The sequence below is a fragment of the Paralichthys olivaceus genome, chromosome 15, assembly GCF_024713975.1.
Source record: "Paralichthys olivaceus isolate ysfri-2021 chromosome 15, ASM2471397v2, whole genome shotgun sequence".
Taxonomy (NCBI): domain Eukaryota; kingdom Metazoa; phylum Chordata; class Actinopteri; order Pleuronectiformes; family Paralichthyidae; genus Paralichthys; species Paralichthys olivaceus.
This window is the reverse complement of record NC_091107.1, coordinates 16,561,924-16,589,012: the sequence shown is the minus strand read 5'-3', so window position 1 is coordinate 16,589,012 and position 27,089 is coordinate 16,561,924. Positions and strand designations below refer to the sequence as shown.

Sequence of the window (27,089 nt, the reverse complement as noted above, 5' to 3'; positions counted from 1 at the left end):
CTTTTGTCCGATGTTGTGACTACAACACGTTTTGTTTACAGCACATGAACACACCAAAGTCAGGACATTTTTTTTCACTCGTACTAAATATATGGAATATGTAGACAACAAGCCACAAATAGACAGAACAGTCGAGATATTTGGTGTAGATTGGTGCATGCATGGTATATATTATACCACTAGGTGGCACTGACAACACCTGGATGATTGAACACATGACTCTGAATAAGGAAGTAAAAGCAGCTCCTCTGGTGATAGCCTGTTTGCTAAGTTTCCTCTCTATCAGCTGTACAACAAGTAACAAGGAGAACTGGTCTTGTTTAAAGTCAAAGCTCTTCAGGAGAGTTTGTGTCCAACAAGCAGTTTTCAGAAACAAGGTTACACAGGCAGGTTTTTGTGAGTGAGCTAAAAGCTAAGAAACTGGAGCCACATTTAGCAGCAGAATTTGCGTAGGAGCCATCTTGCTCACCTGGAATCACTTGATGTGCCTGACAACTACAACAGGTAATCACTGAGCCGCCAAGCAACAAATAGCCACAGTAGGTTCAAAATCCTACTGGAGTTCTCTGAACTGTATTTACATCCTGAGGATTTTTCCAAACTGAGGACACTCTAAAGTTTGCTTCTCTTGCAGAGACTTGTTAACTTGACCCAAACCTGGAAAACCATCTGCCAGGAGCATCACCATCATCACTACCATCTGACATCGAATGCCTTGCTCCAGCCATCGCTGTGGAGAGGTGAGTGTGGTGCATTTATTCATCTATAACATGCATGAGCATTGTCACTGTTGTTTTCGTAGCCTCTTGTATTTGAGGTACAGTGAGTACATGGTTGGTGTAAGCCACAGATTGCCAAACTTTCTATCCCCAGACCCCAGCAGGTTGTACAAAGAATATTGATTTAAGCTAGTTTGCTGAAATCCAATCTACAGGAAGTTTTTCCTGTGGTGCTGTAACTTGACCTGCTGCAACTGATATAGTAGGAATAACCCCAGGTGTCATGTGGGCACAAGGAAAATCAGAAGGCTTTAGAGAGACTTTTTGCAATTGCAGCTATTATTTAGTGTCTTGTGGCAATAGTGACCATAATATGTTATCTTGTGTTTTTAAACATGTTATTCAATATCTGGAAATCATTCCTTGGTGTCTCCTAACCCTCCAGGGGTTCGTGAGGCACTGGTGAAGCTGATTCTCGGGTTGGATTTGCCAAATTTACTCATCTTAGGTTGTTGATCTTCATAATATCAGATGTGTCACCCCAGCCTGTTGGTCCTCAGTTAGTTAGCTGTATCATTAGTAGCCTGCTCTGTTTGGCATTTCAGCCTGTTTCTCCTCAGCAAGGGTGGTGCGGGGGGTTTGGTGGTTAGCACTGTCGCTCTAAAGTTTGTTGGAATCCCAACTTGGCAGCGGTCCTTCTGTTTTGGTTTTGCATGTTCTCCCTGTGTCTGCATGAGTTATCTGCCACTGGGGTTAATTGGAGACTCTAAATTGACTGGGTATGAATGAGAGTGTGAATGGTTGTTAGTCTCTGTATGTTGGACCTGTAATATGCGGATCACCTGTCTCAGTGAACACCCCCCCCCTCACCCCAATGTCAGCTGGGATTGGCTCCAGCTCCCCCTGGTGTAGATAGTGGATGGATGGATCTTAAGAAAACTGTCCCGCATTTCCCTTCACATTGCACATGATTTACTTCGACCAGATCATTTCGGGTATCACAACTTAAACATCAGCCTGCAGTGCAGTATAGGACAACAGAATCATCTTTTTGATGTTGTCTACATCATGTCTACAGCCATGTCGACAGTTTATGTTTTTTTAATTCACACTTTCAGGTACTTGCCTCTGAAACTCTTCATTTCCCATACAATGGAGACAAAGGGAACTTTCTAAACCACATCAGCGTGTATTACCCACAGTACCTTCCCTAAAATGTGTGAAATATTTCTTTAATATCTCAACTATTGTGAGGATTTATAGATCATCAATTCGGTCAAGGTTTTACCTTGTGTCGATGTGGCCTCAGCCATTGCAGCAAAAAGCCTCTTTCCAAAATGCAGCTAAACACACCTCGCTCTCCTTGAATGAGGACGAGTTAACTATTAAATGAAGTTTTCATCATGCAGGCTAAAGAGATTAAACAATAACAGGATTAACTCGGAGGTTGTGTCACTCAGCCGCTCTAATGTTTGGAATCTTGTGGGGGAAGTCATCATCCTTCAAAAGTCTCCTCAGGCAGTTCAGTGATGGGCATCTGGCTCTGAAGTCGCATGCACAATAGCCACATACTTTTATTATATCTTTCATAAACTAAACCTCTTTTAAAAAAACAACAACCTTGTTTTAAATGAATGAGTTATAAAAATATGTCAAACAGGAAGATCAGTGTGGATGTTGATCGGAATGTTAATATCCTCAATCCAACAGGGAGCCATAAAGCAGTGTGTTTGTGGAGGAGGAAAAGGCCAGAAAATCACTGGGCCTGTTAAGAATATTTGTTCATCTAGAAATAGCATCGTGCTATATGCCCCATAAAACTGACCAGGTCAGCGAGGGTAACAGAGACAAATGACTTCTGTGGGGAGCAACATGGGCATTAATAGTATGACGTTGGAGGGAGACTATTTGCTGTTACGCTACATAAACAAACCTTCTGCAGTAATGAGGAAAATATTTTTATTTCAATCAATGATTAAAAAAGACAAAGAGAAACATCACAGCTAGAAGAACCCACACAAATATTGAAAATGAAACAAAATATCATATTGGATTGTTCCAATACACATATGTGGGTGTTTGTCTTGGTAATAGAAAATTTATATTATTCAGCATGATAAAGTTAACAATGGTTTCCACAGAGGAAACTGTTGAATGTGACACTGTAATAAATCAAAACAACTCTTTTCTTCCATCTGCTGGAAATAAATGGATACTGCAGTTTGGTCCCATTCATTGAACTAGAAGTTAAGACAAGAATCTAGTTGCTTATGAAATGTTATTAAGTATTTTTTTATACAGTAACTGAAATATACAGAAACTGTACTTTAAAGCCGTATTGTAGGTGTCATTAACTTCACTATGTTTGAGATATTCAGTTTACAGACATTTATATCTTAAACTATACGCATTTTAGGAGTTTAAATCTATAAATTTGTAATTTGTTTTGATAAATTTGCAGAGTAAGTTTTCTGTATTTTGTCTCATGGATTAATGCGTTAATCATTTGTGCTGATATTGAGAACATCCCTTTCATTCCACTAGATTCCTCAGGAAAATATTGTACTTGTTACTTTACAAATACAGAATTTACCATCTTGGCAACATGTCTAGTAGATGTTTAGGTTATTATCCATTGTGTAAAACAATCAGGGAGGTACGTGATCAGTCCCTTATCAATTTTGCAGCATAATAATGAGCCCAAAACATACAGCAGATATATTCAGTTCGGAGTCAGTCTGGGATTATGTGGAAAGTGAGAAGACACTGAGCTGTGGTTAAGGATTTTTTCCTGTTAATTGAAAAATAAAAACTGTGGATGGCATTATAGCTGAGAGAATCCTCACTTCTGTACTTCCCAGTACAAGTAAAATCAAATAAAAAAAACTTCAAACGAATTTGGTTTGTAGTAGTGCTATAGTGTTACATCTATATATACGACCATATTTGAAAATATGTGGCAATATGAACCCACCCAGGGCTCCTGCTTTACAGTCTACAGTTAACTCAGTTAACCTTCACAAGGACGGTGCCGTGTCGTTGCTCTCTTGTCGTTGTAATGCCACATTTGTTTGTACACCACTGCTGGTGAAAAACGTGTTCATCTGTGCATGTCAGAGACCAAGCTGTGTTGGATTATTCAGGCCGTAGGAATATGACTCCTCTCGGCCAATAACAGGAATTAAAACGAACTTCCAGCTGCGTCGTCTGCCAATCATCCTCCTTCACACGGGCGCACTAACAAGATGTGAGTGAGCCTCAAGTGATGTTTCTGACTAACAAGCTGTTCCTCGCTGTTTTCAAGGCTGCTGATCTGACCTGCTTTGTGTTTCTGCACCTCCAAACCCGCCCTGTCTCCTGTCATCAAAGCTGTTGTCTAGATCCAAATTTATAAAACCGACTGTAGCGAATGAAAAATATTTTAATGTCTATAACTTCAAACGGACATTTTCACATGAAGTTTCTAATTAAGTGGTTGAGTTATCATTTGCTGGTAATTCTTTTTCTGGTTATAAGCATAAATTTCTGTTCTAATTGAGGCAAGATTTTTAATTTAGATACAAAAACAACATGTAAAATTCAAATTTCAATGTTTGCTTTATTGTCAATTCTGCATATGTACAGGACATATGTAGTGTTGAAATTGCGAGACATCAAAAGTAAGAAAGGCTTTAGTTCATTAAGATTTTTTAGTTTTATAAAGAAAACCTTTTATGCAAGTTTAAATGAACACAACCTTAAATCAAATGTGCAGAGTTTTGCTTAGTGTTTTTTCCAAATGGTGTTGGTATAATATCTGATCATTTATAAGTAATAACAGAATATTATGATGATGCTGAATGCTGCTTGTTTCATTTCAGCTCAGTGTGAACGTTTAATACGTTTTATGGAAAGTTTTTCTCCACGTGGAGAACAAGCGAAGGAGAAAGGTTGACAATTTGTTATGTGAAGTGTAGTGATCGACCCTAAATGTCTGAGAGTCACACAATTTGGCAACAGTGTAAAGCAGTTGTTAGTCATGGCTGGAGAGGTATCAGTCAGTCAGTAGTCCTTCCAGCACATTTTTACTAAACACAACAAATCAAACGTTGCTTGCTGCGCTTGTGTTTGGAAACTTTATGTCTTTTCGACGAAGTCACAGTAATTAAAGATTGACATGGTATAACTAACTGTTGTGAATTTTACCTGTAACTGTTTCATCCCTGACCAATAGAAAAGAATAGAAATATTTTAGTCTAGACCAAAAAGCTGATCTGGCCAAGAGGCACACCAACAGGCCACCGAACAGAAGAATAAATAAAAAAAACTTTAAAATAACAACTACTTTGATGAAATAATGCATTTGCTGTAGGTTTAGTCTTGTTTTCATTAAATGTTTGCATTGTACCTTTAAGATCCGGGGAAAATAGGGTTGAAATCACGATGGAGTGGGAGCATGCGGTAAATTCAATCCACACATCAATAATCTGCACAGTTTATTTCTTTAATGGTGTTAAATTTCATATTTTCACATTGTTGAAGTACATTGTACACCATTAGCTTGCCTTCTGTGTATTTGAACAGTATGTGTGTGGTGCCACTGCCTGTCAAGATCCTTGTCTGCCAAATGAATTGCCCACCTTGGGGCAGTAAAGGAACTGATGACCAGATATGGGATGGTTTTCTTCACATTATTCAAAGTTTCCAGGAAGTTGCATGATCCTAACATTGTTTGTCTCTTAAGGAGAACAAGGTTATCTCCTGTCCAGTGGAGGTGCGAAATCAATGCTTCGTCATTCTTATCAAAATAGTCCCAAACCGTGTTGAACATGACGGAGTGAAGTCGGGGACCAGAATAGACGTAGGAGTGGAAGTTGCTGTGTGTTTTACGCAGGATTATTAAGTCAAATTACCCCACGTCAAGGCCATATGAAAGCCAGAGGCAATCCCCTGCTCCCTTGTGTGGAAATGCAGTCAGCGCTCTCGCCTTCCTCTTCCACCGTGCTCTGTCATATTCCATCTAAATCCCAGGGGAAGCCAATCTCTCCCATCTCAACGCATTACTGCTCCTCTATAGCCCCCCTCCCCGGAGGACGCTCGACCCTGAGAGGAGGAGTGAGCGCAGACCCCATTCTGCCCTCCTCCACCCCTCTGCGTCCCCAAAGGAACACTGCCAGCGAGCGCTCACGTCAAAGTGACTCATTAGTCTCTGTCTGTGAATCAAAACCAGCAGCAAAGCTTTAAGGAGAGGATTGTTTATATTTGGTGGATGGAACGGCAGAAAAAGGAATATGAATCAAAAATGGAAGTAAACAGAAAAACAGATCCTGACATGGGAACTAAAATCATTGGCGTAAGAAGCTGCTGAATGTTTGGCCACATTCACACAACAGTAGCAGTTTGTCCAATGAGGTCACAGTTCCTAATGTAAGCATGTTTTTTGTTGGTTTTGAAAATGATACTTCAGTCTCAGGTCTCCCCAACAGCCTCCTGATATTGTCTATAGTTTAGTTGGATATTAACCATCCTGAAAAGACAAATTACAGACTACTACTCTTTAGTCATATGCAATAAAAATTCAAGATTAGTCAAATATTTGACCTAATTTCATATGTCCACTATACAGGGAGACATAAAACTCTACATCTAAACTGTACTGGAACCAAATAATTAATCTCATTACTATATTGAAGCTTAAACTATGTTTAACACCAACACAAATTAACTCTGTCACATCCGATCACTCAACATGTGTCTATTTAAATCCACAGCCTAGAGAACTATGTACTTTTTGAAGTGTTGGTGTTTTGACACCATAATAAAAATACAGCAGGCTGAGTCAGTATCCTTTAAATCAAAGCTTAAAATGTACAGCACGCACAGATTTAACCTAATTCTGCTTTTTCTTATTGTAATAACATTTAGTATCTTTATTTTTTTATGACTGTGTTTTAATGATTTACTTGGTGTCACTTTACTTTTTTTGCGAAGCACTAAGTAATGTTGCATTGAGAAATATTATTTGTATTATTATTATTATTGTCAAGCTATTTCTGATTATTTGCTTTAATTAACCTTTTCATTAAGTTGCTACTTAATTATGGAAGCATACATTTTTCTTCACAGTATACATATATACACCAGTTGCTACATAAATACAGTCATTTATGAAACCATTTATAATTTTTTAACACCCATCAGCGTATCAAACAAACAACCCTCTTTGTCTCTATATAAGTTAATAAATGTAATAATAATCGATGGGGATAAATGCAGATAAATACATTCACCGTAAATTAAGAAAATCAGAAATAAGTTGAAAAATTTACAATGAAAGCAAATTTGACAATATTGAATATCTTAAACACATATGAGTCAATTAATAATAGCTGCCTGTAAAATACAGATACATAAAATAAGTTAATCATGAAATTAAAATAATCAGAAATAAGTTGATATATTTACAAAAAAAAATAATGCCAAATGTCTGCTATTAAAATTTTAACATTATATACAAACATACATATAAATACAAGTATATAACTACATGTTGAGCTTTAGTCAAGTTGACAGTCACAATCCATTGCGGATGCAGTCCACATAGTTTCAGCAGCTCCAGACTTGGCATCCTGAGAGTCTCAATATGAGTTTTGTTCGTAACCTGCTGTTTAGAAGGTGAAGGTGAAGATGCAACAGATTCCCACAGTGCATCCTGCTAGTCTGACCAACCAGCACTGTGGTTTGTTGTCCACAGAGTCTCAGACACTAATTTGTTGAAGGTGTTTTTTACATAAATCTTTGTCACAATCAAATGACATCATTATTATTATTATTGTCGACATTGTTCAGCATCTGTAAGTGTGAGTTGTTGTTATTGTTGCCATTTAAAATGTATTTAAAATGATGTATTTTAACTATAAACTTAAGTCTAGCACAGGTTCAAGTTTGAGAGCAGGATATATTTAGTGTTCTCAGACATTTGATATCATTTTCTACAACAGAAGATGAATGTAGAGTCGTGAATATGAGGATATATTAGGCGATAAGCATATTTGGCTTACAAAAAGGCAGCTCTTTTCCCAGCTGTGGTCACTCACACTGAGCACACGACAGAGATCACAATTTGCATAAAAGCACCCCATTGGTATTCACAGGACATTTCTTTTCTTTTTTTTTACAGAACAAAAGAGAATTCTGTGCCATTCTGTTAAAATCCTTGAGTTTTTTTTTCTCCACAGGGAGAGGTGGGATTAAACAATAAACACTCTCGGTGTCACTGCAAGGTTGAAGCTGATAATGCATCTCATTGTGTGAAATAGTACAATGACACTGATGGAGCTAATTTAAAGAAAAAAAAGCGACACTCATTCTCACACTTATTGTTAACAGACATTAAAACGGATTAGAAACTGGATAATGTCGGCAAGAGAAAATAAAGTCGGTCCAGTTTGTGGTATATAGTCATTTTTATTGTCAGCCTTGTGAACGGTGCATTTATTATACATCTACTGTAGTTGTAGCCATTCACTGTTCACTGTGCTGGAAAAAAAACTAACAGGCCAATTTGCACAGAAATTCAGTCTAAAGAAAATGACTGTCAGTGCACAGCGGGCTGCCCGGGGAGAAAAGTACTGCAGCAGAAATGAATCTCTTTGAAACTGCCTACATGGGTTGGACAGAACTTAAATGCATGCATTATTTATTAAAACAAATATTTTTACCTTTAGCTCAGAGTCTCCACTTTTGTCCAATCATGCCGCTTGACGAATTTCAGAAATAATATCTCTCTGCTGCCTAAGTTTCAAATACAGGATCGCTTTCTCATAAAGGGCATTTTGGATAAATAGCCATTTATTACCCTTACTACTATCGTAACATTTAACGCTGTGTTGCATTTTCAAATGATTAGCATATGTTTTACTGGATTAAAAGCATGCATGAATCATTGGCGCTACATACAGCTTACGGTGGTTCAGAAATGCAAAAAAATGCAAATCAGCACCAGTGGACCCTCCGGGATAGTTTGTGTGTTTGTGGCACATTTCAGTTGGCACTAAGTAATATTAGCATAATCAGTTTTCCATGATAACAGCATTTATTTGGGATCACCAAAGTGGACAGCTTTCATCCTCTGGGAGCCCCATAATGTGCATTCACATATTTTAATAGCAGTCTGTCCAGTAGTTACTGAAATAACTGGCAAAATCAACTGGCAGATGAATAATGCAGACCATAGAGCCAGAAAAAAGCTATTGTTTTGGTATTAAACTACACAGAAGAGTAAGGCACTGAAGCAGGTTTACAACTTACATGCCCAAGGTGCCAGAAAAAGGCTGTTATAATTGGTATGAACAAGAAAATAGAACAGAAAGTCATCCGTATAGCAAAGAGTTTATATTTCTGCTGAAGCAAGACCCCAACACCTGTATTTTGTGTGGACAGATGTTTGACTTGTGTCATAAAAGGAATCGAGCCCCCCGAGGCTAATTCGTCTTTAGAGAACTGGGCTCATAGATTGGTGATAGCTTGGCTGCCATTGTCTCATGACCCTCACCTTTGCTCGTGGTGTCCATGACAAGGTCCCCTGTCACTTTTCATCTCACCCTTCAGTCCTGTTTTGAAAACCAGAAAAAAGCCCTGCTGCAGCGCTCTGGCACTTTTCATTGCACAGGTAGGACACAACATGTTTGAGCTTGTGAGCTGGCAGCTGCCCCCAGTTTTCATATTGCAGGGGCTGGTGAAAGTTGTTGGACCTCAACCAGACGGACCAGTGAACCAAAATAATGAGCTGAAAGTGGCTGAAGGCTGCAGAGAGCTGCAGACTGTGTCGTTACTTGCAGTGGTGTTGGCAACCAAAGTAATTCTTTCACCTTACAGGGAGTCACTTGGATCAGAGTTCATATTAGCAATGTCACTCGATGGAGATTGAAGTTTTTCACAGGCTTTGTTTGTTCCCTGATAATGGGCCTGACAGAGCTTGTTTTTTGTGTGCTGAGTTCATGTGCATTGCTTTTCACTAACAGCAGCAAATTGAACTGCCTTCATAGAAGAATGGTATGTGTGTTGTTGATATATGAAGTATTCACACATGCAGATTTACAGCTGCCTTACACTTCTGAATTTTGTTATACTGGTTACATAATAATGGAGCTAAATGCCCTCTTTATAATTTGCATGTGTGAGGAAAAGTCATGAGAAGACTGATCCAGCGTGCAAGATTTAGCTGAAAGGGATCTATTGGCAGAAATAAATAAATATAAAATAATCCTAGTGATGTTTTCACTAGTATGTTTCATCTAAATTGTACAAATTGTTGTTTTCTTTACCCTAGAATGGGCCCTTTATATTTAAATACTTTATATTTACATCAGGATCTGGTCCTCTCTACGGAGGCCGCCATGTTTTTTACAGTAGCCAAGACTCGACAAACTAAACACTTTTGTTACAAAATTGTTACGACAGCTGAAGGCTAACGCAGGTTTTCTTTCATGTTTGGGAGGGGTGAGGGGTACTCAGCTGCAAAATGCAACTTCACCACTAGATATCACTAAATCTTTAACGCAGAACCTTTAAGAAAGAACATCACTACTTTGACTTTGTACACACCTTTGTGACTATCAGAGGAAAATACCAGGACAGGAAACTTGAATGATTGAAGCAGCAGGATTCTTCCAATTACTTTTCAGTTTCATAAAAACCTTTATAGAAAATATACAACATTAAAACCAAAACTGGTCCAAATGGCTGTGCAACATTTAATACCTAAATACTGTAATGTTCACGACCAAATCTGGTCGACTTTGTGAGAAATACATGTAATAAAATGTCTTTCTAAATAGGGAACATATATCGATAAATAAAGAATGACTTAAAGGGAATATTGCTGCTTACTGAACCACTTAACAGGTTCCTCTGTGCGGTTATTTAGAGGAGTGTGAAGTGTGACGTCTGAAGAGCACCAGCACAGCAGCTCAATGCCTGACTGGTGCGGAATTATCTCCTGAGGCATAACAGACATGTTGGTATTGATTAGGTAATTTTCCCTCAGTATCTGTCTGCAGCTCTATATCCAGTTTCCACACTTCAAAGTAGTAATACACTGGTGTTGTTTGTGCGATTACATAACTGAAAGACAGTAAATTGTTCTTCTCTGCCTTAACGTGAATTCCACTAAAACATTTACAGCTACAGAGACGTTCAGATGTGATACTGTACGACTTCTTCTTTAACCATTCAGCAATTTGACACTTTAAACATCACATAAAGGACAAGTAGTTTCAGTCGCTGTGACATTCTCAGATCATATAAATGCAATATGTGGTCTGGTCTGATTTTTTTTTCCTTTTTATGGACCTACTTGTCTTTTGCTGTTAAGTCAATACAGTGTTGAGCAGAAGGTCTAGTATGAGAGAACCAAAGAATCTTAACAGAACCTTCAAGTAGAGAGTTTAGAGTCCTCTGCATAAACTAGCACCACTTGTTTGTTAATCCCATTTTTGAGTTTGAACTTTTCCCTGTTTGTATCATGGAAGTGTCTCTTTTAATTAAGTTAATTCTGTGACAGGAGGAAATTCCACAAAAATGCTGTTTTGACCCACATTTGACGTGTCACTTCATCTTCAGTAAGGGAAAATGGTTCTTGTTTGACTGACACTGCTTAAAGGCCCATGAGAACAACTGTAAGACACACGTATACATACAAGTCTCCAATAATGTTGAAAAAGTCCTGCACTGATTTAGAATTGTCATCTCATATTCCAACATTGTTTGACATTTTGACAGTAAAAGAAAATAAAAAAATAATCAGAGCAATAGTCTCATAATTTTTAATTCATTGTCCACTTTCAGTATCTAGTGCCTATATTATCCATAATGCATTATTATATACCAGTTGGTTACAGCAGGCTAAAATGCAACCAGTACATCCGACTCTCTCCCATCAGCCCTCGTCTAAGTCTTCCTGACAACTGCTAGAAGGCAACATTTCTGTTACTCGCTAACTTCTGACTATCACTTGGTCCGAATGAATTATTGGTCATCTTTGTAACAGTCCTGAAAGGACCACAAACACTTTTTTTTTGTCTATTTTGTTGAGTTCTCTCTTTAATGACATAAACTTATTTTGTGATCACTATAAATTTAAAGACAATATAAAAACATTTGTAACACTAGCATATTCCTCTGGTTTTAGTGTTTGGACAATCAGAAATTAATATTTAACCATCCTATACCTTTGTATTTGTGACAAATCAGGTTGTAGTTGAGCAGCGGAAATCATGTGAGTTTTGGTCATTAACTAAACATTGCAGCTCTGCATGCATTATAATTTCCAGTCTACAGTTGTTAAATGCATCTTAGTGGCAGAGCTGTGTTCCCCCCATGAGGCTAGAAGGCTGTTAAAGTTATTTCCCTCTAGTGCCATTGTTGAAAGAATTTCATTTTCACTCTGTATTATTTCTTCTTAGAGGTGTTTTTAATTAAAGCTTTTCTGAGTTAGAGTCTGCTCAAAGGGTAATGTCACAGTCTGTGCTTGACTTACTGTTACTTACGCTTGACTGTTCATACATTCGTTACTCAAACTGGAGCTTTTATCCTAAGTTTTCTGCATCTCCCTTAACATTGATTATTTATAAGAGCTTAAGGTTTGTGGATGCTGCGGTTTGCTTTGTATGTCCGTGTGGTTGTGTGTGTGTGTGTGTGTGTGTCCAGGTTCACATAAACGCTGTGATTGCGACTCATGCTTCATTGCAGCCATTCGTCACATCATTGTTTTACTTAGAAACCCTTTGTGAAGTTGATATTGTTCGGGGATTTGGAGACCATTGACACAATTGGCCAAAGCCTAATGAGCGTTTCTCTACATCCTGCACCCTGATGACCAGCTTGCAGCCATGAAAGATGCAAAAAAAAAAAGCTATTTTCCTTTGCTGAAAATTATGTTTATTTCATTCATAAATGGATGAAGCTCTGTCACAGTTTAAACAAAGTTCTGGATAGGCAAACAGATTTACAGACAAATCAACTGTCAGTAAATGCATTTTAAAATCATTTCAAAAACTTGATTTATCTTGCACATTTACTAAGGAGAAGCAGGTAAGGGGACAGTTGAAGGAGAAAAATGTCCTCTTGGGGAAACTCGTAGTGCATCAATCATAACAGTCTTGAGAGAACAGATTCTCTTTCGGAAATTTAAATGAAATCTGAGGCCGTTGTCTGTCATTAATTTTCAAGCAGGCAAGTTGAGAACAAATGAACCTTAAATTTCAAAAGTGATGTATAGAAATCCTTTGGGGTGATGGTGAAGGTCACAAAGAGCAGGGAGAAGTTTGAGTACAAAATCCTGCTTAAGAGCATTGACAGTGTGCAGGAGAGTGGAACTCCACCGGGCAAGAACCTAATTCAGAGTAATCCCATTCTGTGAGGAGGAAGCGAATCACAAAACTTCTCTGCAGAGGCTTCTGCTGGTCACTTGGGACACAGGCTAATGGCTGTCAAACAGCACCAGGCTGTTGTGAAGAGATCTACACCTGCTGGATTTTCCTGGGCAGCCATTTGAAGAGAGTCTTGCACAGCTTTTTGCTTTTCACTCTTGACTTTGTTAAGTTCTTAATGATGAGTTTTCTGAGCAGGCTGAAGTTCAGATGCGGGGACAGATGCATGGAGAAGGCATTATTTCCACCCGCAGAACGATTCAGAACCTCCATGAAGCGTCTCTCCTGCTGCCTGAAGTCGTACTCCACACTGGACACAAAAGACATGCAACTCAAAATGACTAAAACCACCCGAATAGCATCAGAAATAACATAAGAAGTGATCAAAAGCTGCTTTCAGACATGCACTGAGTCTCCTGAAATCCAAAGGGGCGATAGGTGAGAACACAAATGTCCAAATCAGTTCCTGTGGACATTTTCTGGAGGTTCTCCTGCCAACCCAGAGGAAAAACCTCTGGATTATGTCCGAGCCCATGTGAGAACACAGCAGATGATTATCTGGAGGATTCACTCTGAGGGAGGGCGTTGATGACATTTCTAACACACCAGGGCACAAAACTGAGGTTCAAGGGTTTATGGTGATATGCACCGACGCTGATGTCAATATGCTGTAATCAACATTAAGGTACGTTAAGTACTGCCTCCTATGTGCTGCGCAACCCCTCATCTGAAGGCTCCAGAGATATCTGTGTTGTTGTGAACCGGAGAATTTTCTTCTTGATACGTGAAAGGCGAATTCCGGAGTTAGGTCAGACCCCACTGTGCAAACATTCCGCGGAGTTCATGTCTCAAAAACAACTAAATTTAGCTCTTGCCAAAGAATGCAAATCAATTTTTCATTGTGTGAGGTCTGCATTTTACCAGTTCATTTTTCTTAACAGCAAAGGGCTTTTTTGATAAATCCCACACATCACTGTAAACTGTGTCGCTACACTTCCCTTTGCTTTGTGTGGTACCACTCAAACTGTGGGAAGCTCTGTGCTTGTCAGATTTCCAAGTGGTTGATTGGTTTGGGCAGAAAGACATTCCCCCAGCAGGGTATCCTTTTTCTCTGAAGGTAAACGTCTTTTATTCATCCATTTGGCCTTTAAGGATCAGATGCCAACACACACACACACACACACACTCACCAGTCAGCAAATCAACTTACGCAACATCTTTTTGTCATGCAAAAGCGGTTTTGAAAATAAGTGGATCAAGGGGGAATGTTCTGAATATTTCAAGATAAACACGATTTTAGGTTTTCCTTTGTGGAGCATGAGGCTTTTTTCCCCTCCCAAAAGATGATGAGAAGACTTTTAGATTTCCTGGCCTCTTTTAGCCTCCTTTCTACGTACACTATTGTTGAGATTTTTATTTTTCTGTTGCCTCCAACTGATGCAACATTTCATCTAATGGGTGCAAACCTAGACCAAAGGCAGCATGCTAAGCTTCAATACACTACTTCTTTAACTAACTTGAAAAACATTTTTTTTTTCTCTGACCACCATTGGAAAATGTGTCTATCGTCATTTAATTAAATGAAAATGTCATTTTTCTTTCCTTTTTTGTTCTTAAAAGGTGGATTTTAAGTGATATCTTCCCTTAAATTGCTTCAGGAAGTGAAAATATGAAAATGCAAAATCTTTCATTTGAAGATACTCCTGAGCTCTTTCAGCTCACTCCATCTGCTTAAATATTTTACATGAAATCTAACCACCTTGTCTGCAAACATACGCTGAATCCATGATACAGGGTGCGTAGGCAGAACCTATTCCTTTTTGCTTGCCTGAATTTTAGAAAAGTCCTCCATAATCTCCATAAATCTGCCGTGTGAATGGATTGAGTCACATGCAGTTAAGTGCTTCAATTTGACAGCTGTTCCAAAAGATTTATGGTTTGCTCAGAGAGCAAAATGTAATCTCCCTATGTATTCTGAGCAAGAAACAAATGAGCAGCGCACAGCTTTTCATTTGGTGAGTTGCCCAAACGGTAAGTCATTCATTTTCTGTGAAGTGAACTGAGCAGGCCGGTGAGAAGCTGCCTGCCAACTGAAATGGCAAGTTAGCCTAACCTTGTTGTGTTTTCCTGAAACTGTAAATCAAATGTTGGATTTGTCCTTGAGTACACTGATCGTGATCCTGCAGCTGCGCATGTCACAATGTTTAATAGGACAAGCAATGTAGAAACAAGTCAGAAGAAACAGTGAAGTCTTAACAGATTTTCTGACTGTATTCAAATTGATTTTACGGTACATTTCTTTTTGTCCGAGTGAAGGGAAGAACCACCCAGTACCAATTATAAAATGTCTATCAAGTTTCAGGCTGAAAAATTAATTTCATTCTAATATTTTATTAATATCCTCTCAGAAAATAGCTCTCATGGGAACGTTTTCAACCCAAACTAATTTTCAACTTTATCAAACGAAGCCTCCCCATAATCAACACCATATAATAGCTCAAGGTTATAACATATGATATATTCATATAATTTACATTCTGGAACCAAAGTTTTGTTTTTGGGCAGGAGTTGAATTCTGGAGCTCCTCTGATCACTTACAGTTCAATGCTGTGCATAAAGACAAGACCCCCTAAACATCACTGTTATCTCACCTGTAGATTATACAAGCAGTCTTCTGGCAGGTCGAGAAGTTCTTCAGGTCCTTTCCAGTTTTGAAGCATCGCCGACTGAAATAAACAAAAGTAAATTGATGTGCGTAATGTAATTAACATCCAAAACACTCATTGCTCCAGATCCGCTGTTTGATATTCTCTCTCCGCTCATCCACTCTGTCTGCTCATCAGACTGTCGCTGATGGCAGTGATGAGCTATATAACAAGCATTATGTCAGACACCGGTCGCTTATCAGGAGTTGGTTATTCTGAAACATGGCCGCAGAGGCAGTCACAACTTATTAGCGCATTACGCTGAATGAGAATGACTGATGGAGGCCCATTGCCAGAAGGCCTTTTTAATTCCTGTTATTTGTCCCAGAAGAGTTGCACAGCTAAATAAATCTGTCTGAGACGTGCCCTGCTGAAAGGCCCAAGTAGGTTTCTGTCACACTGAGGTGCACGTCCACAAACCTGTTTGCAAACATGCAATGTTACAGGTTCACATCGTCACGCCACGAACCCTGACTTAAAGCATAATTATGGACCACAGAACCAGCTTTATAATGTCTCCACAGTGTCTTGGCCTTTCTATAGTATCTGTTTTGTCTTATGTCATAGTTTATGTAATGAACAGACTTTGTCTTGTGAAGTTTCTCCACATTGGTTGAACCAGTGTTAATGGTAGTTTAGTATCTTTATAAAGTCAACAAAATCACAGACAGTTTGCTGCATCTAAATGAATGAAACATAAACCATCAACTACATCTCCTGCAAATTTAGTTTTGTTCATTTTCAACCATTTTACAGCCACCAGATGCAGCACAGTTGTGGTGCACAGATTGCATATATTTATCTTCAGTGTACCAGATAGGATGATCAAATACCTGGAAGCATTTGCTCCCGTGATTTGTCACTTCAAGTTAATGTAGGTGTTAATATGGGGGAAAAAATATCCTCGCTAAGGTCTAAATGTCAAACTGGTCCTCACAATGTACAGCATAACCTGCGCGCACACACAGACACACACAAAGACACACAACGCCTGCTCTTACCCACTGGTGGGAGTGTGGCATGTTTCCAGGTCATGGATAATGTTAAGCAGAGTAGTGATCCTGTCCTTGTTGGCTGCCAGGCTGGCCTCCACCGTCTCAAGCTTCTGCTGTAGGGCTGCTGATTTGCAGCACTGTGAGGACGGAGGCAGCAACATGGCTGCATCGGCCGGGTGGGAGTGAGCCAGGCTGGAGTCCACCGGGCAAGGCCGAGGGGGAGCAGGGCTCAAGTTCGAATCCGCTCCGGCATTTGCCTCCGCCTCGCAAGACTGGGGGCGGGGATGGGATACCAAGTGCATTTTTGATGAATGCAATATGGAATTACATTCAGGGCCTGTCTGTGCACAAAGCTCTTTCTCACTTTTCAATGGGGCTGCTGCAGTGACAGGAAGACCTGCATGAGCTTGCAGAAGTAAGGATGTGTTGAGATTAGAGTTTCGGTGGACATGAGATGAGGGGTTGGGGTCTTCATGTCCTTTAGTGTTTGCCGTTGATGAGTTATTGAAGTTAGTTTGTGCTGTGACAGAATTAGAATGTGTCTGTTTATCTGCATGGGATTTTAGCTTTATATTTGCATGCCCGGCTGATACACCCAAGGCAAAGTGTTCTGCGTTTGAATCTGTCTCTTGGGCTGTTTTTACTGGTGGGACAGGAGCACAGCGTCCCTCGTGTTCTGTTTTTGTGTATCCTTGATATTGCGCAACCCTTTGCTGTTCTGTGTTTATGCAGCCCTGCAGACAAATGCTGCTTGGCTTAATTAAGGAAATGTGATTCTGAAGCTTAGTGACCTGTGATAGATTTGAATTTTCATGGCGTTTTGACTCATGCGAGACAAATTCGTGGCTTAGATTACCACCGAATTCATCAGTATGTGATTCAGTATTGGGATTCATTATTGATACAGAATTGTGGGCGCTCACATCACTGCCTCTGTTATGTTTCTTTGACACATTCAGCGGCCGAGATAATAAGACCGGGGTTGTTTTGGACTTGTGTTCCTGATTGGAAACGCCACAGACAGCAGAGTTTTCATTGGCTGGAGTTGCATGACCGGGTTTATTTTTGCCTGATGCTTCGTTACGACATAGTCCTTCTTGTTTTGTGTCTGTTGATTGAAGCATAGTTGTGCTTGATACGCAGACGTTACTTTGGCTTTTTGTCAATGTCAGTGACGAGGAGCTGGCTGTAGAAGGAGCACTTTTCAGACTGACCGAGGAGTTCTTGAGGGGAAAACTTTTAAATACAGTGTTGTGATGTGTAGATGGTAAACCAGGACCTGAAGGCAAATGAGGTCTTGAATGTAGGGGTCCAGTTGCACTTGCTGTAGTGTTAACTGATGCTGTATGTTCATGAATTGTAGGCTCAGAATTTGAGGACATATGATGAACTGGGTGAATTTGTCTCGCCTCAGATTTAGCGTCACGCTTAGTGGTTGTATGCCTAGTTTGGTGTGAAGCAGCGTTATGATACAAAGTGCTCTGAGGCGTATGAGCAAAATGGGGACGTGCAGGTGGGCTAACGTTAACCTTTGACGATGGATTTTCTTGTGGTTTCTGAGCTGCATTGTGTGGAGTAGATGTCGGACTTGCAGCTCTATGTTGTACAGTTGTGTCTCCTTTGTGAATATTGTCTGATGCCTTGCTTGCTTTAGATAGGGTTGGACATTTTGGAGACATTTGCCGGCTATCAGTTGTATTTGTTGCTGCATTTACTCGTGTCCTGTGTGTTGATTGCAGCAGTTTAATTTCATCATCAGCATTAGCAACTTTAGTAGGTGTGACTTTTGAGGACATCAGTGCAGTATTAAAGGTCATGCTTGTCGTGTGAGTGTTGGATGTGTTTCCAGATCCAGCCGCTGTAGTGTACAAGTGAGAAGGGGGCAACAGAGTCTTTTTAGGTGTAGCATGTACAGATACACAAACATTTTGTGGCACATTCCGTTGTATAGAGTTGTGTTGCGGCATCTTGATGAGCTTAGGATAAGTGTGTGAATGCGGGTCGTTTGGTTTGGTAGCCGTGGCCATCTGTGGAGTCAGCATGAGACTCGTCGGTCGGGGGATCTTACCGTCCTGTGAAGGTTTTGCAAAGGATTTCAAACTCGCGTCATCTTTTTTCATTTCTACAGTTGCTTTTGTGATGGTTTTAGCTTGTAAACTGGTTGTAGGTTGGATAGATTTTGTATCAGCCGCTGCATATGTACATGACAAAGGGACCAGATTGCCTCTAGAGTGCACTGGACATGCCAGATATGGTGTTTTTCGATACCGAAGTTCTTCGTTAAGAGGTAATATTTGCGGATTGACTCTGTCTGTACTGTTGTCGGGGGTTTGATGCAGGGTTGCCCTGAGGTCTTTGTCTCCCTCAGTAGTTGAAAGCATGGTAAGGGCTGACTTTAATGGGCAATCTTCAGCAGCAGGGCTTTTCTCCTCCAAAGTGGCAGCCCCTGTGGTTACGGATTGTCTCCCTCCACAAAGGATGCATATTTTGGGTGGCATACCAAAATGTTGGGCAGCAGAAAACAGTGCCGTCCTTCCAGACTGCTCTGCATTATGACTTTGCACTCTGTTTTGGTCCCTTCCACGAGAGGTTGCACTGTTTACTGGATCTGCGTCATCATTATCAACGCTGATTCCACCGATTGCCTCTGAATCTACCACGCTGCCATTGGTGTAGCGGGTGGCTGATTTGATTTTAGGCCTGACATTGGTTGCATTCCCTGCAAAGTGCGGGTTCGTCTTGATTGCCCTGGCATAGCAATAAGTCCCACTACTGTTCCTGTGACTGCAGGCCACATCCTTAGAGGCCTCACCTCCAAGTGCTTTGAAAGTCACTTCTTTTTTTGTCTTGGATTCCCCACATTTCTGTTTTAAAATAGCCCTTTTCTCCTTGTAACTCTTTAGCAGTAATATCTCCTTGTACTCCGTTTCCCTGGTAATACAGTTGTTGGATGTTTGAGTAATTCTATTTGATGGCATGGAGAGCGTATCGGTTAGCAGTACACTGTGCTGGGTAGGTGGTCTGCTTTTCCCTGGGGACGTCTGAACACCAATGCTGGAATGAAATCCCCATGCTTGCAGCAGGGCCCCTCCAGTTCTGTCTCCTCCTGTTGTCTTCAAACCACGCACTCCAACCAGAGCGGGGACACCTAAAACTGGAACCGGGGTCGTCAGGTCTGCTGCTCGCCTCCCCATCCCTTGTCGGACTGACTCAAAAGTGGGATAATTTGAGAGAGCGACAGAGTTTCCACACCATTACATCCCTCTAGAAGTAAGAGAGGAACAAGTTTACAGTGAGAGGCATTTTGAGACGCTGCTGTGGAAGAAATGCATGAGTAAGCAGGACAAATTGAAACAATGCACAGGCCTACAATTGCTCTGCTTCAATAATACAGCATTAAAAGATAACTAGAGTTGTTAAAAATTGTTTGCTGAATTTCGAGAGTATTACGCTCTTTCAAACTTCTAATGTGACGGGGTAAGAAATGAGACTGGCAATATGTAGGTGCTGATGATAAGAGGAGGCTGTGGCTGTGAGAACAAGTTAGATGTGTTATTAGCATTTCAAACAAACTTCGCAGATCTCGTCTCGATGTCTGACAGCACACAGAATAATTTATTTGTGGAGTAAAATTCAACACATGGTTCCTGTGGTGAACTCTGTGGTGAACTCTCTCTCTCCTCTCTCATTGTGATGTCTGTCATACTGTAGCCAGCAGCCTCCACTCAGCTGTCCTCCACATTCAGCTCGCCTTGGAAGGAAGCCATAATGTATACACTGATGCTACAGTAGAGAGTTCATTTGGCTTTGTGGGCATTTAACTGGAACACAGAGGGTGTCAGTTTTGTGTGTGTGCGTGTGCGTGTGTGCGTGTGTGCATGTGTGTGCGCGTGCAGGAGGTCATTTTAATGATTTAAGTGACAGCATCTCAGCAGTTGACATCAGTGCGATAATGTGCGCATGTCTGGCATTTCATTACTGTCCAGCAAAATATCCAGTGTGAAAGTGAGTGAGTGTGTGGGTGTGTGTGCGTACTTTGATTTATGACAAAAATGTCCAGCAAAGCAAACACATTCTGACAAGGCGTCCCTCTCCTCATCCCCCACCCCAACAGCCTTCATACAGGGATGTCAAACTTGCAAAAAAATTCACATTTAGTCATCTAGGGACAATTTTTTTTCTAGTTTGATGTACCATCTATATTATTATGAGCTCGGTCAAGTGACCTATGTCTGGTGTCACTGTCTAACGCTAAGTGACAACTGTCCTGCTGTGTTAATTCACCATTAGATCCCGCTCCTCAAAAATAAACACGTTCCTGCAACGCCACACAGGAATGATCAGGACTATATCAAATTCAAAAGGAGCATTTTTTGGTCGTCAGCAGAATTATTGTCTTTTGTGTGTGTGTGTTATTGTTTCTTTTCAGTAGACCTACCTGAGTGTTTATGGCATCCTGCTGCAAGCTGGCTTGTTTACGCGAGTCCAAATGTCAGAAGCTAGTTTATCGCTTTCTGTTTTCGTGTCCCCCCCTGGTCCTCGAGGTTTGGAGTGACTTTGTCTTCATACTGTAAAAAATCCCTTGTTGGTATTCAGTCCAAACTCAGAGGAGTCTGCAGGCAGCTCGTCCTGCAAAGCAGTGCTGCTAAATGAGCCCTCCTTTTTCTAATGCTCAGATTCTGAACTAATCTGCCTTGTATTGATCAGGCATTTAAAACCAAAGCTGTGTCCTCACTGTATCCCCCCTCTCTTCTTTTGTTTTGGTCCGGCTGCTCCCATGCTCTCTGCATAACCACAACCCAGCAGTGAGCTACAGTGTGCTGCCCTCCAACACACTCTGTCCTACTATGTCCTGCCTTTTTACCTCCTCTCTCCCTTTCTCCCTCCCTCTCTCTTATTTCTGCCACTATCCTCCTACCCAGAATTCATGCATCCTGATGGCAGTTGGGTGGAGAAAGAGAGCAAGGGAGAGAGAGAAAGAGAGAGAGAGAGAGAGAGAGAGAGAGAGAGGAAGTGACTTGCATCAGTGGGGTAGGGACTGTGTGTAAATTATCATGCACGTTAAAAAGCAGGAAAATGGATTGACAGGTGTAGTAAAAAATGTATGTGAATGAAAGCAACACCACAGTAGTCTGATGGGACGATAGAATAATTTCAGGAAATAAAGAGAAAATAATTTTACCAAAACTATATTTCCTCAGGAAAACCCCATTTTTTAATGCCGTATTTTAAAACCTGATTAATTCAAGTATCTCAAGACTCTCACTGATATTAGAAAACATTCTGTTATAATCTGGTTATTCTTTACTGCTTGTGGTTAAGTTGTTGAGGTTAAAATTGACTTAATTTGATCAGTTGTCAAACGAAACACTTACATTTGTTTTGTTCCAGTACCAAGATGGTTCGTCTGTTTGTTAGTCAGAGGATTACACAAAAACTACCGGACGGATTAACATGAAACCTGGTGGAAAGATGTGGTCAGGGAAGAACCCATTAAAATTTGAAGCGCATCAAGATGAGGGGGGGGGATCAAGGAGTTACTTTAACATTGCGAGATATGATATTTTTCAAAGTTTTTGTTAATTTCAAAGAGAATAATTCATAGATCTTGATGGACAAAATCAAGATATTTATGACTGTTTTGGTGCAGATCCAAATAAAAATCAGGATCTAGTGAATTTAAATGTGGTTTCACATTCTGATGTTGGACTGTAGAATAATAAACATTCATTTATTATTAATTCACTGTTACCATCAGTGTATTTCTACATTGTGACTGCTGTCTTGCCTTTGGGTTTATGGTTTGAGGTTGATTTGTTTTGTGTGAAATATTATCAGACTGTAAGGCACACAACTGTCTCTGACAAGACTCACAGACATAGTTTGTTAAATTCACACTGACTAAAGAAAACAACAGTGGTTGAATGGAACCAAATATATTGACTCAAGTGCTGCACAATTTTGCGCTGTTTGTATTTTACTTGCGTATCCCATCCGATTTATACCTATACTCAGTCATATATTGCACTGTCCCATTTATTTGAGTCAGTTATGTTGAATATTCATAAATATAATCAAAGAATTTGTTTTGTTATTTTAACAATTTGAGATAAGCTGATTCCAGGGGAAATTAATGAGTTACCCAGCAGAATATGAAGTCATTCAAATTAGCAGCATTCAATCTAAACATGAATGCATCACTGTTATTATGCCCCTATAACACAATTATTCTGAAATAGACTACTCTGTAAAACTCATACTTGCAGTATTGGTTCTACTTAAGTTCATTTAGTACATTTTGTAAATAATTGTTGCTATTTTCACTTCAATAAATAAGATCTGAGTACTTCATCCATCACTGGTTAAAGAAACACATTGGAAATAATAGAAAATATAGATATGCTGGATTAAAATGAATAGACAAATAAATACACACATGCAATTGATGAAAGGGAATTTAAATAAAACAAATGTCGTGGGATTCACCTGTTGTATAATCCAGATACCTTTAACATTTCACCCCCAAACCAAAGTATGCATAGCCACTAAAAATGATCTTCACGCAGTAACTCCATCAAATACAAATTGCCTGATATAGAACATCTGCACATGTGGTCTTCGACTCCTTGAAGTTGACGAATGGTGTTGCTGACGTGGATTCAGAGGCTGTCCCTCAATCCTATTGGCTCTGATGGTTCTTTAGAGGGGTCAGTTTTTTAAGTTCCCCGATCGATTGCCAAGATAATGTCCTCTGCCTATAATTGTTGCGTGAGAGCTCAGCTGCCATTGTGCAATTTTTTTGCTGTTTTGTATTTTGATGAAAAACATATTAAAAGTGACATATGAGTGAAAATAAATGAGTTTTATGGTGAGAAGTCTCAAATGGCACCGTTTGTGCCAGAATGGCCATTTGGAGATTATGTACATCTCTCTACTAAAACCTCTCTAACTCTGCTCTGCTTCACTTTATTAGAATCAAATTTGGCACAGCCAATGTTCAGATGCTGTGCTATGGATTGCAAAAAATGTTTGGGCTACAACTGCACTATAGGGTATTGACACTACAATTTTATTTTATTTTTCAGGTGGACATGAAATCTTTTATTTATGTTGTGTTACATCTTCATTTAATCTGACCCACTAACATTTATTCTCATGCTTACACCTCTGCAGAAATCTCACAATCATTACCTTTATATAGATATCAAGATTATTCATATAGACCCTGTATTTGCAGATATATGCACTATTCATTTTGGGCATGTCATTTTTCGAAAAGGGGCCTGGGGGAAAACTCTGCGACATTATTTAAATCAGTTACTGTCAGTAAATGACAACAGGAATAGATGTTCACAGCATTTCCACCCCCAATTATTATAGGGGAGATCTTTTTTAAAGTGCAGGTGGCATTTGAAATGAAGTTATCAGTAATTAATCAAACGCTATGTTCCTGCATTGAAACACGTTCATGCTGTGTTCAGGAGATTGCACTGATATTCCATCACTGCAGCTCTGGGGAACACAACGCTGACTTTGTGAGTTTAAAAATTCTTCCATAGCCTCAAGGAGATTACACAATATTGTATCAGAGAAAATGTGCTATGCTTTAATAACTTGGTACAACCGTTTTACTGTCTGTAAAGAAAAATAAATCTTTGTGTGATTTCCATTTATTCATTTTAATAGTTAGTATAAAAGTGTATAAATATTAGAAATCAGTTTCTTTCATTTATTTTTTACTTTGAGAGAAACAAAATGTGATCCTTTAATGCTCATTAAATCAAACATACAATTATTTATCAATTTTAGTTCTTAAGGAATTCATAATAAACTCGATTTTTCTTAATTCATGTAAATGAATAATACATATAAGCAACAATTTCCCATCAGTCTACTGAAGGGGATTCACTCCTCCACCACTTATTATTTCTGACATCAAAGAGGTTTCCACTGACTCACACACACAAGCTTTTGTTCCTTACGTATTTGGAGATAATGTTTTGCATATTGGTTACAGGAGTGAAAAGAGACTTAAAATGAGTCACGACTTCAGCTCGTGTGAAACTGAAAACAAAAGATTAACGGTTCATTAAAGGCTAATAAGAGGGACCACCATCAGGCCATGTATGCGTATACACAAAGAATTTGACTTCAGTTTTTCCATTGCTCTCAATATACAGAAATAGAAAAACAAAAAAACAAGGACAACAAAGCAGAACAAGGTTAAGCAAACATTTAAATACTATGTGACGCTGCAGGAACAGTAGATTATCAACATTTTAAGATTGTGCTCCGCGTTGATGCGGCTGAAAAACTAATAACATTTAGTTCACAAATTATAGTTATATTTCATCATCTCAGATCAGAGAGGTTGACTGTAAGTAGAGAGTTTGGAATTCACCGTAAATAACAGTTGACATTTGCTTGGAAAACACATTCATATTTCAGTTTATTTAATATAGTAAGTTTATAATAAGTTAACCTTTGCCGTGGTGCTAATGCGGGTTTAAAACATTTAGTACAATTAAAAATATTGAATGTAAAAGGTGAATAAAGGAAAAGGAAGTCTTATGTGTTTAAAGCTACATTTATAAACATGACCACTTGGGGGCAGATGGACATCACCGCAGATCAGACAAAGCTTTTTGGATGTGATTCCAGTTTGGAGTTTGACATATGAGAATATTTTGGGAATAACAAATAGTGGATTGCATCATCCTCATGTCAGAAACATAAAGAGAATAAACTGTTTGTTCAGTTTTCACTATTAACCCCCCGGATGTTAAAGAAAGAAGTGAGAGGAAGGAAGAAATGTAACACAACTGCAGTTTTGATCATTTCTTCCTGATATAAGTGATGTGTAGAGTGTGTAATAATACCTTATCATCTGTTTCTTGTTACACACGGTCCCATTATCTTTGGAACATATCAGAATTGATGGTTAAGGAAAATAAAAAAAAGTTTTTTTCATACGTCTTATGTATAAGTATGAGAAACTACTCCTTCAAATGTTTGTACAATAAGTGAATACTAATTGTCCTGTCTGTGATAATGTGGGTCAGCTGCCAGTTTTATTCTTCAGCAGTAGGTGGCGTTATCACTGGAGAGATTACTGACCTCGGGAGGAGTAAGGGAGGTGTGAATGAATGATGATCTCCAGGCCACAGACAGATGGAGCCCTTGTTGCAGACATCAACAGATCCCTGCTTCTTAGACGCATTAAAAATCTAGAACTTTATGTTCCAACGGAGGAAACGATTAAGTTCCAACACCCTGAGTCATGAGGTCAGTAACATGGCTTAAGATCCACCTCCTTCAATCCACTGTTTTGCATTTTACCTTTTACATACACTGTCTAAAATATTTCAATAAAACATACTATGGCAACAGTTGTGCTGACACTAGATATTAACTTCTTACATTCTCTTATGTGGTCAAGTTTGTAAATATAAATGTATACATGTGCACATTTTTTAGATACATATTGTAATTTATATCTTATACATATTAAAGAATAACCTGTTCTAAGTCATAATATTATAAGAATAAAATCTTATTTTAACTAAAGGAAAAATTGTAATTTTACAAGAATAAAGTTGTAATTTTAGTGGTGGAAATAAGAAAAGTCAAATTGAATCTGTGTGAACACAGCACATAATCCACACAGTGAGCACATGGAACAGTGGGCAGCCACGGGGAGCAATTGGGGGGTTCGGTGCCTTTCTCAAGGGCACCTCTCCAACTTCTGTCTATGCTGGACTTGAACCAGCCACCCTCTGGTTCCCAAGCAAAGTCTCTATGGACTGAGCAACTGCCTCCCCAGTATATAATGACTGTATTCTCAAAATCTCCTTCAAGTGGCCAAAATACTGTTGAATTTATGAATCAGCCTTTAAAAATATTCTGCCTTTTCTCTCAAGCATGACAAAAGAAATCAGCTTTAAAAAAGTTCCCTTCCTGAAGCACGGGCCAGGTGTTTCTTGATGGTTGTGCAATTGGAGTACAACAAGTGTTCTTCTTCATTCTCGATTCCACCTAACTCACTAAATATTGCCCCAGAAGTCTGTCACCTTAACTCTTAATGAAAGCCACTCCCCACACAGCTTAAGATATTTAAGAAAAACTTTATTTGTGACTTATAAACAAAACACATCACCAGATTGATGAAATCATAAGAATCACTATTATCACCTTTACAATGAGAAGCAGGTGTACAAAAAGTTATGAACAGATCTGCACTGTCACAGTCGACTGGTATGT

The 27,089-nt window shown here is 39.3% G+C and overlaps 1 protein-coding gene and 1 long non-coding RNA gene across 2 annotated transcripts; one reads left to right on the top strand and one right to left on the bottom strand.

Moving 5' to 3' along the window:
* Nucleotides 1-97: 97 nt before the first annotated feature.
* On the top strand, nt 98-22,379 carry LOC109628642 (uncharacterized). The gene is made up of 3 exons (XR_011238624.1): nt 98-504; nt 635-740; nt 21,752-22,379. It is a non-coding gene; the product is annotated as an uncharacterized lncRNA (long non-coding RNA).
* LOC109645104 (uncharacterized) lies at nt 12,642-21,729 on the bottom strand. Its single transcript, XM_069510183.1, has 4 exons — nt 21,268-21,729; nt 16,836-20,093; nt 15,781-15,855; nt 12,642-13,439 (listed from the first exon to the last, which is right to left on the bottom strand). The coding sequence occupies exons 2-4, from the start codon at nt 20,021-20,023 to the stop codon at nt 13,220-13,222; spliced, it is 3,483 nt and encodes a 1,160-aa protein (XP_069366284.1). The 5' UTR covers nt 20,024-20,093; nt 21,268-21,729; the 3' UTR covers nt 12,642-13,219.
* Nucleotides 22,380-27,089: the final 4,710 nt, after the last annotated feature.

Excerpts from the sequence above, each read along its gene's own strand:
- LOC109645104 (XM_069510183.1), bottom strand. The coding sequence starts at position 20,023 with ATGGGGAGGCGAGCAGCAGACCTGACGACCCCGGTTCCAGTTTTAGGT. Across the intron at positions 15,856-16,835 it reads TGCCACACTCCCACCAGTGG|TCGGCGATGCTTCAAAACTG; the intron begins GTAAGAGCAGGC and ends TGTTTATTTCAG. Across the intron at positions 13,440-15,780 it reads ACTGCTTGTATAATCTACAG|TGTGGAGTACGACTTCAGGC; the intron begins GTGAGATAACAG and ends TTTTGTGTCCAG.